The following is a 14,095-nucleotide window of genomic DNA, read 5'->3' as shown; positions in this document are numbered from 1 at the left end:
ATCCCAACAGCTCACCAACTGTCAGCTGACGATCTTGGGTAGTAGTCGTATCCGAATCGTACTGTCAGAAGAAGGATCAGTGACAGGCAAGAGAGAGTGCTCAACCAAGGCAAATGTAGAGAGCGTACGAACCAGCATATCGCATTTGCGTAAGGAAGGACTTAAGCTCATTCGGCTTGACCATCATCTTCAGTTGCAATAGAGCAGTAAGCACAGACTTAGTGTCCGAAATCTTGGTACCGTAGATAAGGTTCCACAAAGCTTTCTTGGCGCTAGCGGAAAAAGTAGAGTCAATATTCTCCGCCAAAGACTTGTCCTCCGCATTGTTAGAGTCGAGATGGCAACTACCAGTTGACCGATCTTGCTTAGCAGGGCAACCAAAGGCAAAGCCGAAATAGTCGCTGCCCATACTAGTAGGCAATACCATGTCTGACTTCTTCCCGAACAAATCAGCGAAAGGTTCCAATGACAATTCACCAGAGTCGTCATTTGCAGCACCAAGAGCCTTAGCAAGACCACCTTCGAAATACTGATCCCTGATAGCACTGACGGGTGTCTTGTATTCCTTCTCAATAGCCGCCCTTGTCGTAGCACTCAAGTTACCATACCCGTCGACGAAGTTGTTGGACATAACATGGTAAGCCATGATACCACCAACAGTTTCGATCATCTCAATAGGGTTCAAGAACATATCAGCAACTTCAAGATTACTCAAAAGTGCGAAGTTACCAACAGTAACCTTCCGGTTCATAAGGTCAGTCTCATCGTCCTTGAAGAAGACATACTCGTCCTTCTCCTGCCAATGGGCGATACCCTCCTTATTCCACAGATCAGTATCAACTGAGGACTCGTTCTTAGTGATGCTCATGGCCGTGTGCACAGGAGTAAGCTCTTGCACAATAGGCTTTGCACCCTTCAAAACCTCCTCAGGATTAGTCAAGTTGTATGCATAGTAATCATACTGCATACCCTTCTGGCACATGTCCTTGGAGCAGTCATCGGAGCTGGCATCACACCACGCCGAACTGAGCGCAACAGCACTTGATGACGGTTCCTGATCACTCATACATGTGTTGTACAGTTCATCAGAGCTCATGAGCCAGGCATCATAAGCCTTCCCACCACAGGTAGCATCACCAGCAACCATGTTTTCACAGTCAGTGGTCTGGTAGGTGTTATCGATGAACCGTCCATAGTTAATGCCATCAATAAAGGCATTATAAAACGGTACCATAGCAACTATGGCTATGACAAAACAGACAATAGATATCACAACGGCAACCGCAGACAGAATGAAGAAAACCCAGGGTTTGCACCGGCAGCAGCAACTCCCTGCTTTGTTGTCGGAGGCCATTATCAAAGAAACAGATAGGACAAAAAACTGAACAATGTAAAAAACAGCAGTGGCTCAATATCAGCCTCTGGTTCTGAAGCCTGTAACAGAGAATTAGTAATATCATCAATACCCAATACTCAGTCACTTCTCCCCAATCACGCTACTAAGGAAGCTGATACCACAACTAAGAAACATGATGATACTTTCTATTAGCAGGTTACTAGCGATTTTGATTGTGTTGAGCTGAGTTTATTGTGATAGCTGTCCTTTTTAGTAAGAGGATACTCATTTGAAAACATGTGCCGTCGTTACAGAGCACTTCCTTCACCCTAGCAAGTTCCTTGGTCTCAGCTCAAAGTGTTGCAGTGTTCGTAAAGGTTCTTAACGCTCGAAAAAACCTGATATACAGAATTCCCATGCCCAACACATACTTTCATAGAACACAACCAATATCTTCAAAGCGAGCTAACACGTGCTGATGCACAGTAAGCTAGCACATTGGCTAACACTGATGCTCTACCCCAGCTTTGATTCACGTTCGTATATTGTCTGATAAAGAGGTAGTGATGGTCACTTGTCGAGTTCTATTCCGGAATCCGAATGGTTAGTGTGAGCAACCAACGATTTCTGAAACCCTCCCACTGACAACTAGAACAACAAGGGCGACGACAGATGGTGGTTCATGTACATCATATAGACTGGTAAATGCCATCACTCTAATGGTTTCTCAATAATCTCTACTGGACTGCTGGTAGAGACAGGGGCTGCAGCGTTGATCAGTGAGACCATCCCTGGTGGGGGCCTCCTAAACCTCGCACTCTTCGGTGCCTGCATCTAGGACATACAACTTTCAATACGACACTCGACCCCAGGGAACTCACCGAATCCGAGTCGATACGAGGCGTGGCACTAGCTACTGGGAACTCATCGGATCTGAAGCAAAATCAATATCTCACCTGATAGGCTTCCCATCGTAGTAGGATAACATTGAGAGCTCACTTAGCGGCAGAGGGAGCTGTTGCTAGCCGTTCATGAGGTGCTACAGCAGAGGGTATGCCTCGAGCGCCGACGGGCAGGCCAGTACCACCGCTGGTAGAATGTACACAGACGTTGATACCTGATCCTAGTCCATGTAGTCCTCTACAGACGAGTTATGACATACCCTCTTTCAGAGCTGCTATGTCTCGTTGGGCCATGAGGATGTCGGTTTGAGTTCTCCTCAGATTCTCAAGTCCCCTGCCCAGCTGTTTTTCACGTTGGGCCTTCTGTTTTTCAGCACGCTCTCTTCGGTCCGCCAGCTCCCGAATTTTCGTCGCGATTGAGTCCCTCCTTGCCTTAACACTCCTGAGTCAGCATTATAGACCCTACCTCAACCACTAACGTGCTTACGTCAGCTCGCTTCGTTTCCGCTCGATATCCTGCGTCAGAGCTGTCCTCTTTTTTGATAGATCCCGAGTAGCTGTCCGCTGTTCGATAACTTCACGGTCGAGATCGTGCTTCAATTTTGTCGCATTTTCATAACGAAGTTTGATCGCCGGGATCTCCTCATCCCTCTGAAAGAAAAGGTGTGCACCCGGTTGAATATGATGGCTCCCTGGTCCACCTGTTTGATCAACTGTGTATCCAGAGACGCCAGCTTGGTGTCTTGCTCAGTAACCTCACTCAACAGCGCATTCCGTTGGCGTTTCAGCGACTCTACGTGAGCAGTCATCTCAGATATCTCTATTTGTCGCCGATGATACATCCCTGACCATTCCCTCAAGGCAACCTTGACCTGAATCGAGACGTGGGCTTCCCTCAGCTTCAGAGGCTTACCCCTTCCCCTCTTGGTATGCCTCGCTTCGGCACTGGAGGACTCGTAACGCTACTGGCCGACTCGGGAGGCAGCGGGCCAGGACTCGACGATGCGAACGACAGCAGCATGCTACGGAATGTGGAAGAGAACTACTGCCATGGAAATGTTTGGGTCGACGATGGAACATTGCTGCGTCGTGTTTTTATCGATTACTCGGGCGCGCGCTAAGTGAAGTATTGCGCATCTTAGCCGCGAATGTCCTTGAGACACCCTCTGGATGCGCTGTGGGATGTTACGCTCCCGTCGACTTGTTTGGGCAGCTTGTGGTATGTGGAACTTTCCCGGAAAATTTGAGGCTAATCACGACTGAACTGCATTACGTGATGGGTCTTCACGTAATGCAGAAAAGTCACTGAAACGCTCACAGCCCTGTAAGGCCCGGCCGATAGGCGTGTAGGATCATATGAGATGGTGCCGTCACGGAACTGCTTTGCATGGTTGTTTCATTCACATCCCTAGTAGTGTTCATGTAGTGTCAACGGGTAGATGCCTTATCTTTGTCCTGATATTTTCGACGGACTCCGAAACCTCATTGACCACGTTTGTTGTTGCCTACCGAGCTACATAGGTAGAGAGCTGGACTGCACTGTGAGCGGAGCGCTGCTGTCTTCAAGATTGTTAAATCGGTTGCATCGAATTTCCAACTCTCTGGATCTTCTCCCACCTCAGTGTTTGTGGTTCCTTTCTTACAATGTTTTCAGAAGCCTTTGAAGCCACTGCCCAGCCCAAGTCGCATGGTCTATCTAAAAGCGCTAAGGTATGTTGATTTACTGACAGCCATCATGACTTATCTCATTGTAGATCGTTACTGGGGCGAGCGCTTGTACATTAGCACTGGGGGCTGCATACTATTTATACACTCGACGACAACGACTGCGCAAGAGTAAGGCGTATTATGCTTGCATTGTAACCTCTGTGGAATAGCAACCATATGAACGGCTTTCAACTCTCCAGTTGAGGGAGGGCCGCCGTAGCTCTGCCGATATATCGATTATGGGTGATCAGGCAACGACGAGGAGGAAATGTTGGATTTGGAGAAGTTGAAGCTCATCACCGACGATCTGCTTGTTGACATGCATGGTGTTCTCATGGAGATGGCTCAGATGGCTCGTAGTGAATGAATTGTATACTATGAATGTGTATCTCGTCTCTTCAGAACGTGTCAAGGCCGCATTGGCTCAGAAGGGGTTGTCCACTCAAATGACGGACGATCAGCTCACCGAGATGATACTCCAGCAGGGCATTCAGCAGAAGCTTGAGGAGACGCAGAAACAGGTGCTTCAGAAGTAGTACTCAATGCGGCATTGACTTAACCATGGAATGTTTGGAGTAGGTATGGTGTCACGGCGGAGGAGGTAGAGGCGGCCCAGAAGCGGTACGAGAATGATGAACATATACAACAGTTCGAGAAAGGAGTAGAGGATATGTTCGCCTCGGCGGCCAAGGGGAAGATGCCTATCATTCCAGGTAGTAGCATACGGGTGAATTTGATGTATTTATTGGGCTTAGGATTCGAGATGCCCGAGGCTCTCACAGTGGACATGTGTTTGAAGATCCTGGAGACTATGAATAGTGAGAAATTGGCGCGACTACGGAAGACCCTGAAGGAGTTCTGGCGGAAGCACCCGCATCCAGTTGATGTAGTCTGCCCTTGATCCGGCCACTGGTCTAGTGCTGCTACCTTAGGCTGATCAAGCCGAGTTGGGTGTTGGCCTGCAGGAAGCTAACGACTCGGCTGAGGCAGCGGTTGTTGCTCGATATGCGGATATTGTTGTGAACAAGGCAGTTCTGCATAGTGCTGTTGGGAAGTGAGTTGTCTGTGTGATGGTAGGGGATTCATTGGTCAGGTATATGACCAACGACAAGGCGTTTGCTAAGGAGCATACTCGGTTGGAGCGGACGCAGCAGTTGGAGATTGTGAAGATGATCAAGGCTGGGCCGGAGGGTATCGATGCGCTTGGGGATTCTACCCCTATCGAGCTCATCGACGGTCTTAGTGATCGTCTGGAAGGTAAGTAGTTGTATTATGCTTCTTAATAGCGATCCAGGATTTATTATAAGTATTATTGGCTTTGGCATATTTCTGTGAAGATCGGTATAGATCTTTGATCATGTAAAGCTTGATGATAAGTATAGTAGATATTATATATAAAAATCCCTAAAAAAATATGTGGTTAAAAGTGAGGTTATTTCATATCGTATTATGGAATGTTTTAGTGTACTTGTCTAGGTACCAACGAGGAAGGGCTTACGATGAGGTTGTTGCAGGCGAGCGACGATAAGAGTGGCGTAGTTGTTGCTATCACCAAAAGTAATATAAGTATTATTAGCTCGATTACTTACATTGTTATTCTAACAGCTATGAAGGACGCGGCGAAGTTGATGAAGCCGATATCGGATGCTATCGATAGTGGCAAGTTCGACAAGAGGAAGGAATTACAATTTGTGTATGGAGTGGTTGCGAGGCTACTTGGCCTAGTATAGGATATTTGTGCAGTTATATGGTAGCAGCTGCTGGGTCACCGCTCATTCAGTCGGAGAGGTGTAAGAAGAGTGATATAGTCTATGTAATAGGCAAGGGCATCTGGCTTTGGCTCGACCCTACAATGGGAATGCTACGGATCTACTCTCATTAGATTTGGGGTTGTTATGGGCCTTGGTCTTGATGCTACGTGCGTAGTGTTTATGCGCAGGTTCTATTCCCACGGCCGGACCTTCAACAGCGTCCTGTGGCATGTCTGAGCCTTGAGGAGTTGTTGGATGCTGTGAATGATGAGCAGATGTTTTCTGATAAAGGAGTTAGCCCTTTGAAAATGAGTGCTATGCCCTCGGGCAATGAGACTAAGAGTAGTAGTTGAGGTGGTAGTAGTTGGTTAGAGGTAGTTTCAGGTGCTACCAATGTGGCTGACTTGGATTAAGTTTGTTCTTTATCAATCTATGTATTATAGATATACTAAGAAGTATGACGCTTGAGCGGGTCGATGATGCTCTATTGAAAAAAAGGTCCTTCGCTTCGTTGCCAATGTGTTTCTGCGGTTTCTGAGATGTGGTTGTGAGTGTTGTGAGCGGCCTTTGTCAACTCCTACGGCTGTACGGACCGAGGCGTGTCAATGTTATAGTAAGCAACCTGCCAGGCATCGCTCGGTGGGTTTGCGAAGACATTGGCATTTCCACTAGAAATAGGAACTATCGAAGCGTAGCTCAGCTGCGGCAGCTGTGAATATCTCTGTTCTGTTGTTAGAGGTGTCTTTTGGTGACATGGAAGTGTACCGGGTTTGGTCGTAGTGTTTGTTTGCGCCAACTCTGGTGATTGCTCCACGTCTCACTCCCCCCTGTCATGAGCTCAGTCACCAGCAGTGCATCAGAGAACGGGAAGCAGCCACGGATTGTGTGGATTGTCCCGGAGAAGTTCTGTTGGGTAGGAAGGTCAGGCGGTGGTGGCGACCATAGCAGAGATTAGGTTGGTAACGTCCCTACTACCTGTAAGACATGTGTTGACTATATGAAGTGTCATGAAGAACACTCCAACACTGTGAAAAAGATGCATAGGCATCAGTCCCCAGGTTGGCTCTCGACTTGCCATGTTGAGACTGCTTGGTCTCCTTAGGCTCGGTTCAGCCTACAGGGGATGCTAAGGAGTTTATTGACACGCACATTGGTGGCGAAACAGTGTTGTACTGTGCTGAAAATGACTATGCATTGAACTGCGCTATCTATGTGCATCAGGGAGTAGCTAGCAATAGGCATTTTGGTCCGATGAGCTTCTGGCAGGTGGGAGGAATCCTTCGGAGTGCGTAAGTGTGGTGAATGCTGCTTGTGTAGATATCTAGATTCTGCGATAGTATTGAATCTGAGGTGGAATCGGCGGCTAAGGCGAGTAAGGTTTTGGTCATGATTTCCTCACCGTTTGTGGGGGCGGCATCGAATGCTGTTACCATGCTCATGTGCTATCTGGTATTGAGAAAAGGGTACTCTTGTGATTCGGTGGTTGATATGTTCTCTACTGCTGGTATTGCTGCCTTCCCAAACCCATTCGTGTACATCGCAACGCCCAAGTTGGCAGCGCTAAAGCCTATCGACTGCGCTCGAGGACTGCTTATTGCTCGCGAGAAGGGATGGTACCCAGATGTAGCTGAGTGGAGAGCTCTGAGGGTGAAGTACAGCGCGACTTGGGTGGTACCTGGCCTGTTCTTGGCAATGCCGGATCCTGTCACTATTGATGATGGATTCAGCAGAACCAGTCTAATTAGTAGATCTGGTGAGCTGTGGCAAAGTATTATTATTGTCATACCACACCTTGTTCAGATTTCGATTCGGATACGATGTCGGAGTCTCGATCACCGCCAACGACTCCTACGTCGCTGCCTCAGACGGAAGAGAGCGGTGAAGTCAGTCTAGTGGGCAAGCTACAGGAGCTCAACGTTGGCCTTATATTGAGAATCAACCAGATGCTAGAAAGGAATGATGAAACGCGTAGTGAGGGCAGCGATATGGTGCGTTGATTATCTCATAAAGTGCTAGAGGTGTGGTATTAGACTCCGGTATTGATTATCTCATAAAGTACTCGAGGTGTGGTATTAGACTCTGGTGTTGATTATCTCATAAAGTACTAGAGGTGTGGTATTAGACTTTCTAGTGTTGATTATCTCATAAAGTACTAGAGGTGTGGTATTAGACTCTCTGGTGTTGATTATCTCATAAAGTACTAGAGGTGTGGTATTAGACTCGCTTGTCTTGTATAGGTTGGTATGATCCTGACGCTATCTTACCTGAGTCCATAGAGCACACGGATATCCCACTAGGAGACGGCTCCATACCAAGTGCAGAGGTCCTCATCACCGCGTATAAGTCCATGACTAAGGTGAGGGTGTCAGTAAGGGATGGCCACAATCTGTCTGGCCTAGGTCTTACAAAAGCGTCCTAATGCGGCTATCGCTCTACACTGCCACGCGGGTCTTGGTCGTACTCTCGTCCTCATAGCTCACGTCATTGTCCATGCCCTAGGCTGGTAAGACCTTGTCTGGTTGCTGGAGTGTGCTGATAATGATGAGCATATAGGCCTGAGGGAGAGTACGGTGCCTTACATGGCTGGCTACGTGTAGTGCGTCCGGGTAGCCTTACGAGTATCCAACAGGCTGAGTTCGTTCGAGGTGGTTGCGTGGGTAAAAGTTCGAAAGAATTGGATGAGGCCATTGAAGACTTCAAAAAGGCTCTGATGCAACGTAAACTTGGGGGGGTTGTATGGAGCTCTTGTAAATGTTATCAAGGCAACAGTCGAGTTGGAAGATGTTAGTGGTCATTGTATTGATTATCTCAGGGCATGGGCAGTCGAAGCAGTCGTTGTCGAAGTCGACCCAAGCCTCACCGAAGCGTAAAGCCGCCTATTCCAACGATGATATCAAGCCGCCTGCTGCCAAGGTCTTGGCTATGACGGTTCCCCCTGCTAAACGATCTTGTCTGCTATTGAATGACAATAACGACAACACCAATAGCGGAGTTGTTGTGAGAGTCAGTGACGCAAGCACTGTGGAGGAGTATTAGACTGATGAATACTCCCATGTTACAATGACTGTATTTTCTATCCTTTTTTCTCTAAGAGGGATCAGCATGAATCTCTTCATCTGTAGTCATCATTGGTTAATATTGAGCTTGTAGTGGTGGTGCCTAATTAACGTCCTATGTTGTCACTATTCGGTTAACACACACACAAGTTAGATTACCATAAACACTACCGAGTCTTAGAAGCTTAGATGCCTATCGTCGGCTCGTGAGTACTGTGTCCTTTTCGATCCCACTCTGTTGCGTTACGTAGTGGAGTTGGGTCACTCGAGACGCTACTTTTCGTGCAATTTTCGTGCAACTTTTTAGTGACATCATTGGTATTATTAAGTTCCCTTACGTTTGTTCCCGGTTTACTTCGCATTTTCTATGGGTAATTCTTGCTCTTCCTGTTTCGGATCGCCAAAGGCTCCGACCCCACCTCCAGTTAGCAGTAGTAAACCCGTGATAGGGCCTAAGTCCCCTGAGCCTACTGCTACTGTAGCTGACACCCTCAAGGTGGCTTCTCCTTCTAAGAAGCCCGTGGAGAGTGTATCGGAGGTCACTGCCACCAGCGTCGCTGCGGTATTGCCGTCCAGGAAGGGGGAGGCCGAGAGCAGCCCTGTCCCGACCCCGGCTACCTCTGCTGCATCTACCCCTGGGCCAAAGCCGACATCGGTGGCCCCTATCGAGAAGAGTCAGGAGCAGGTTAGGGAGACTGTAGTTACTCAAGTGCCCAAGGCTGCTGTACAATCAACTTTTGTCATGTCCCATACTGAAGAGAAGGTCGAGGAGGCCCCGGTGACCACCACAAAGGTCGAGGAGGCCCCTGTGGCCACCACAAAGGTCGAGGAGGCCCCTGTGGCCACTACGAAGGTCGAGGATGCCCCTGTGGCCACTACGAAGGTCGAGGATGCCCCTGTGGCCACTACGAAGGTCGAGGATGCCCCTGTGGCCACTACGAAGGTCGAGGATGCCCCTGTGGCCACTACGAAGGTCGAGGATGCCCCTGTGGCCACCACAAAGGTCGAGGAAGCCCCTGTGGCCGCTACGAAGGTCGAGGAGGCCCCTGTGGCCGCTACGAAGGTCGAGGAGGCCCCTGTGGCCACTACGAAGGTCGAGGATGCCCCTGTGGCCACTACGAAGGTCGAGGATGCCCCTGTGGCCACTACGAAGGTCGAGGATGCCCCTGTGGCCACCACAAAGGTCGAGGAAGCCCCTGTGGCCGCTACGAAGGTCGAGGAGGCCCCTGTGGCCGCTACGAAGGTCGAGGAGGCCCCTGTGGCCGCTACGAAGGTCGAGGAGGCCCCTGTGGCCACCACAAAGGTCGAGGAGGCCCCTGTGGCCACTACGAAGGTCGAGGAGGCCCCGGTGGTCGTTTCTACTGAAAATGAGACGTCGGCAACTATTACCGCATCGATGCCTGAAGCTTCTGCGAAGAAGGCCGAGGTTGAGGTGGAAGTTGAGAAGGATGTGACGGAGAAGGTCTCTGCGCATGATGCCGAATCCAGCCCTGAGACGGTGCCGACTCACACTAAGGTTGCCTCCTCTAGTGAGCCTGAGCAAACCGAGAGGTTGATGGAGGCTCTTGTCCAGAACATCCAGAGGAAGCAAGCTGAGCAGCAGATACGACAACTACTCTACAGTCAAGTCCAGCAGCAGGCCGCTACTCAAGCTAAGGAGGAGAAGTCATCTGGGAAGAAACATCATCATAATAAGGCTGGAGGGGAGTCGGAGGGCAGCCCTGAGAGGTCAGCTACTGTTGGTCAGTCTTCCAGGAAGGGCAAGCAGAGCCAGAAGGAACGTAGGGCCAAGCAGAAGGCGGCTAAGGCGGCCAGGAGGGTCCTATGAGGATACTACGATCATTGACGATTATCCCACTGGTGTACTTTGAGCTGATAATAACATTTGTGTCTGGCCTCGCGTTGGACGTAGCTAGACTCGTAGTAATACTCACCGTTGTTGAAGTTTCCTATTCAAAGGCAGTAGTTGTCATTGAGTACTCAGTCAGAGGCTTTGGGAGGTTGGTAGGAGCAACTGGTCACCTCCTTTGATGTATGCGTTGTTGCGGCGGGAGTGGTACTAGAGATCGTGCTCTTGTGGACATCCTGGATCACGACTCCACCACCGTCCTGTCAGCCACATATGAAGCACAAGGTACTACTGACGTCTATTGGAGGGGATATGCTCTAACGCTTGTTTTGGCAGGCGGAGGGTTGCGTCTACCGCCACCAGCTGAGACGCATACCAAAGTGCTCGTATATGGGGCGCCCTTCGTTGGCCTCATTGATGTTGGTAATGCCGAGGAAGGTCAAGAAGGGGCTGTTGGCAGTCGTGAGAAGAATTATCATCGCAAGCGGTCATTCAGTTTTAATGCTGATCAGCCACGTGTGGTAGGCTCATGAGGGTCTTTAATTCGGCAATGTCTACTGGGTAGGTTAGCAGTAAGTCGACAGGAAAACGAGATGGTGCTTTGGTGAGTGCCCCTATTGTATTGGAGGGAGGCGTGCTGGCTAATCGTAGGATAGATGAGGTAGTATAGCAGCGCTGCAAAATATGTTTGCTTTCTTCAGCGGAGCTTGACAGTTTCCTCACTAGATATACACGTTAACATACGAATCCGTGTGGAAATGTTCAGAAAAAAAACCAGAATTTCCCGAAATTTCTTCAGAATTTTCATTGCGTCACTCGAAGAAATATGCGAAAACCTGCTGGAATTTTCCTGAGTTTTCCAGAATTTCTTTATTTGGACACTTTCTCGTTGTGTAGTAGTAAGTGATGACCTACGGCCCGGGGTGCTAGCCCGGCTAGAGGGGCTTCTCGTCAGGTCTCAGTTGGAGCTGGGCATGCTCTCCTACGATGTTCTCAAGGTGGGGTATATGCTTTCGGCAGGAATGAATACGGTCAATGTGGTGTGGGTAGTACAAAGGAAGTCGTTCGAGAGGTAGGAGTCTCTCGTAGTGTGAGCCGCATAGCTCGGCAGGTTACTCCGGTACGTATAGGCCCAAGTGAGGAGGAGCTTGTGGCCTCATCCTTAGCAACGGGGTCGTACCATAGCCTGTGCATTGATGCTGATGATCAGGTGAGGTAGGGCAGTAGTTGCTCCTTGGGGGTAGGCCTCATCCTTTCGTAAGGTACTGGTCTGGGGCCACGCCGACTGTATAGGGCTTAGGATGAGGTCTACCATAGACTCTGGTGAGAATAGACGCAGCGGTGGGGAATACGATAGTGAGATGCAGTGTCGGGCTGGGAAAATATGCACAAGGTCCACTTCATGTGTTGGTGACTATATGATGATTCTGCGGAATTCCTGTTGGTTTTCTATACATCTCGTATACCATCTCCTATTGTAAGTGAAGAAACTCCTAAGCTTAGCTGAGGAGAGCAAGCATATATCCCAACACTCCTAGAGTGTTCCTTTGTAGTTATCAAGGGAGGTCATGTGAGTAGCCCGAGCCGACTGGACATCATAGGGAGCGGAAGCTACACTGTTGGTCACATCGCGGCCCGTGGGAGGAGTAGCTATGCTTTTGTTACTCGTCAAGTACCCCCTGACGGCTGTGCTTGTCTCGAGTGAGTTGGTATCAGGTGGAGACGGTCAGCGTGGTTGAAGGTATGAGCTCATTTAGTTGGAAAGAGTTGATGGTGACACTAGGCGAGGAGGTCATCACCACTGATACGTTAGCTTTGACAGTGTGTTTGAGAGGGCGTAATGGCCAATTGCTGTGCCGGGAGGGAGTTGGACTGGATATTGGTAGTAGTAGTAGTAGTAGTAGTAGTAGTAGTAGTAGTAGTAGTAGTAGGGTAGTCAGCAATATGGCTGTTGTTGTTTCTGTTTCTGTTTCTGTTTCTGTTTCTGTTGTTGTTGTTGTTGTTGTTGTTGTTGTTGTTGTTGTTGTTGTTGTTGCTGTTGTTGTTGTTGTTGTTGTTGTTGTTGTTGTTGTTGTTGTTGTTGTTGTTGTTGTTGTTGTTGTTGTTGTTGTTGTCGTTGTTGTTGTCGTTGTTGTTGTCGTTGTTGTTGTTGTTGTTGTTGTTGTTGTTGTTGTTGTTGTTGTCGTTGTTGTTGTCGTTGTTGTTGTATTCACCGCAACAAAATCTCCAGACCTTACCAAGAATCTAGTTGACCACACTGGCGTTCGCCCAATGGACTGAACGATTGTCATCAGGCTCATGCTGGGTAGGAAAGGAGGATATGTCTGGTAGCTACTTCTTTTCCGGAGACTACTACAATCACCGTCCAGTACTTGTACGTTGGTGTCCGCGGTCCAGAGGTCGGCCCTCGGCTTACTTCTATCTGGCCGATCAAGGGGATGATCGGGCTTGGGTACCGATATTGGAATATATATTCGTTCCTCTTATCATGCGTGTCCTCCTTGCACCACCTCACTCGGAGAGGGGGGCCTTCTCGGCCGAGCATGTTGCGAGTTTCCTTGTTTACATACGAATCCGGGTAGATGTGTACGGTAACCAATAAGAATTTCCTAAGTTGTATCGAAATTTCCTTAGTTCGGGTTTCCCAATGTTTGGTACTGTTTGTCATAGGTCATCACCACGGCTCAGCCAGGGGCAGTTGCTACTCGGTGCAACCCCTTCCTGGTGGTAACCTCTGATGCCTTGGCCAGCCCTTTGGAACTATGCTTGAGAGACACTACTACGTCAGCTGTGGCCCAGTTCAGTTTGACTTTGGCGGGCCACTACGTCTATTTACGCCGTGATGACACTAGTGCACACGCATTTGATGGATGCTATGTCCGTTCGGATAGGCTTATCTCAAGAGAGGGCCAAGTTGTGTATAATCAGCAGTCGAGTACCATTTCCCTATGCCCTAGTCTAGAGCGTAGTAGATGGGAACTACACAGAGGTGGTAGGCTATTGGCCTTTAGTCCTCATGCATTCACTCCCGACACACCATGGTCCATCCATAGTGGCATTGGTCTGTGGTACACACCGTCTGGTGAGGTGTTCAGGTTGGAAGCCATTGTGTTATCTAGTCCAGTCGCGGTACCTGGTCATGAGGAGCAAGCCGTAGAGGGGAGTGGTAGTGGTATCAGCCTGGAGGTTCAGCGTGTTGTGCGGTGTTGTTCTCTTTACCAGTGGGGGGTTTCGGCGTTCGGACAGATCATACCGACGCCGAAGCTTCTGAATGAGTTTGGTAACGACGTCGAGATTTCTAGCATTTCTGCTGGGGCGCATTTTGCCCTCGCCGCGGATCGAACCGGAGTGGTTTATGGCTGGGGCGATGACACGTATGGCGAGCTGCCCTCATCCAACTCCGTTAGAGTGGCTGTTGAGGGAAGCGTCTCGAGGATCGAAGCTCTGGAGGGGGTCAAGGCCAAGCAGGTGGCGTGCGGAGACCGTCACGCTTT

General features: G+C 49.2%; 8 protein-coding genes across 8 annotated transcripts in view; 6 read left to right on the top strand and 2 right to left on the bottom strand.

The window, feature by feature from the left end:
- Positions 1 to 100: 100 nt before the first annotated feature.
- On the bottom strand, positions 101 to 1,354 carry Pmar_PMAR020099 (hypothetical protein; the record flags this gene model as incomplete). Its single annotated transcript, XM_002779279.1, has 1 exon — positions 101 to 1,354. The coding sequence occupies one exon, from the start codon at positions 1,352 to 1,354 to the stop codon at positions 101 to 103; it is 1,254 nt and encodes a 417-aa protein (XP_002779325.1).
- A 693-nt stretch (positions 1,355 to 2,047) lies between these two features.
- Positions 2,048 to 3,047, bottom strand: Pmar_PMAR020098 (hypothetical protein; the record flags this gene model as incomplete). The annotated part of the gene is made up of 6 exons (XM_002779278.1): positions 2,048 to 2,170; positions 2,218 to 2,269; positions 2,336 to 2,453; positions 2,499 to 2,680; positions 2,726 to 2,889; positions 2,940 to 3,047. The coding sequence occupies 6 exons, from the start codon at positions 3,045 to 3,047 to the stop codon at positions 2,048 to 2,050; spliced, it is 747 nt and encodes a 248-aa protein (XP_002779324.1).
- Positions 3,048 to 3,882: 835 nt separating this feature from the next.
- Pmar_PMAR020097 (conserved hypothetical protein) lies at positions 3,883 to 6,177 on the top strand (the record flags this gene model as incomplete). The annotated part of the gene is made up of 13 exons (XM_002779277.1): positions 3,883 to 3,948; positions 3,993 to 4,074; positions 4,197 to 4,301; positions 4,348 to 4,477; positions 4,525 to 4,658; positions 4,701 to 4,831; positions 4,878 to 4,999; positions 5,039 to 5,202; positions 5,422 to 5,502; positions 5,551 to 5,638; positions 5,689 to 5,758; positions 5,885 to 6,038; positions 6,081 to 6,177. The coding sequence occupies 13 exons, from the start codon at positions 3,883 to 3,885 to the stop codon at positions 6,107 to 6,109; spliced, it is 1,356 nt and encodes a 451-aa protein (XP_002779323.1). The 3' UTR covers positions 6,110 to 6,177.
- A 351-nt stretch (positions 6,178 to 6,528) lies between these two features.
- On the top strand, positions 6,529 to 8,732 carry Pmar_PMAR020096 (dual specificity protein phosphatase cdc-14, putative; the record flags this gene model as incomplete). The annotated part of the gene is made up of 9 exons (XM_002779276.1): positions 6,529 to 6,609; positions 6,652 to 6,754; positions 6,799 to 6,962; positions 7,014 to 7,449; positions 7,497 to 7,664; positions 7,934 to 8,052; positions 8,096 to 8,199; positions 8,250 to 8,413; positions 8,509 to 8,732. 9 exons carry the CDS (start codon positions 6,529 to 6,531, stop codon positions 8,730 to 8,732), a joined length of 1,563 nt encoding a protein of 520 aa, XP_002779322.1.
- A 384-nt stretch (positions 8,733 to 9,116) lies between these two features.
- Positions 9,117 to 10,687, top strand: Pmar_PMAR020095 (merozoite surface protein, putative). The gene has a single exon (XM_002779275.1). It carries the CDS (start codon positions 9,120 to 9,122, stop codon positions 10,578 to 10,580), a length of 1,461 nt encoding a protein of 486 aa, XP_002779321.1. The 5' UTR covers positions 9,117 to 9,119; the 3' UTR covers positions 10,581 to 10,687.
- A 99-nt stretch (positions 10,688 to 10,786) lies between these two features.
- Positions 10,787 to 11,340, top strand: Pmar_PMAR020094 (hypothetical protein; the record flags this gene model as incomplete). Its single annotated transcript, XM_002779274.1, has 4 exons — positions 10,787 to 10,886; positions 10,938 to 11,122; positions 11,167 to 11,248; positions 11,303 to 11,340. The coding sequence occupies 4 exons, from the start codon at positions 10,787 to 10,789 to the stop codon at positions 11,338 to 11,340; spliced, it is 405 nt and encodes a 134-aa protein (XP_002779320.1).
- Positions 11,341 to 12,371: 1,031 nt separating this feature from the next.
- On the top strand, positions 12,372 to 12,881 carry Pmar_PMAR020093 (conserved hypothetical protein; the record flags this gene model as incomplete). Its single annotated transcript, XM_002779273.1, has 1 exon — positions 12,372 to 12,881. The coding sequence occupies one exon, from the start codon at positions 12,372 to 12,374 to the stop codon at positions 12,879 to 12,881; it is 510 nt and encodes a 169-aa protein (XP_002779319.1).
- Positions 12,882 to 13,089: 208 nt separating this feature from the next.
- The window catches only part of Pmar_PMAR020092 (hypothetical protein), a gene marked incomplete at both ends in the record, with an annotated part of 1,286 nt that continues 280 nt past the window's right edge, over positions 13,090 to 14,095 (top strand). Inside the window, 3 exons of the mRNA XM_002779272.1 lie at positions 13,090 to 13,179; positions 13,272 to 13,531; positions 13,697 to 14,095. Of these exons, the coding sequence (XP_002779318.1) occupies positions 13,090 to 13,179; positions 13,272 to 13,531; positions 13,697 to 14,095 (749 nt within the window). The remainder of the gene's footprint in view (positions 13,180 to 13,271; positions 13,532 to 13,696) is intronic.

This window comes from Perkinsus marinus (assembly GCF_000006405.1).
Source record: "Perkinsus marinus ATCC 50983 genomic scaffold scf_1104296947650, whole genome shotgun sequence".
Taxonomy (NCBI): Eukaryota; Perkinsozoa; order Perkinsida; family Perkinsidae; genus Perkinsus; species Perkinsus marinus.
Note: the sequence above shows the minus strand (reverse complement) of the source record. Positions and strands in the feature narration are given on the sequence as shown.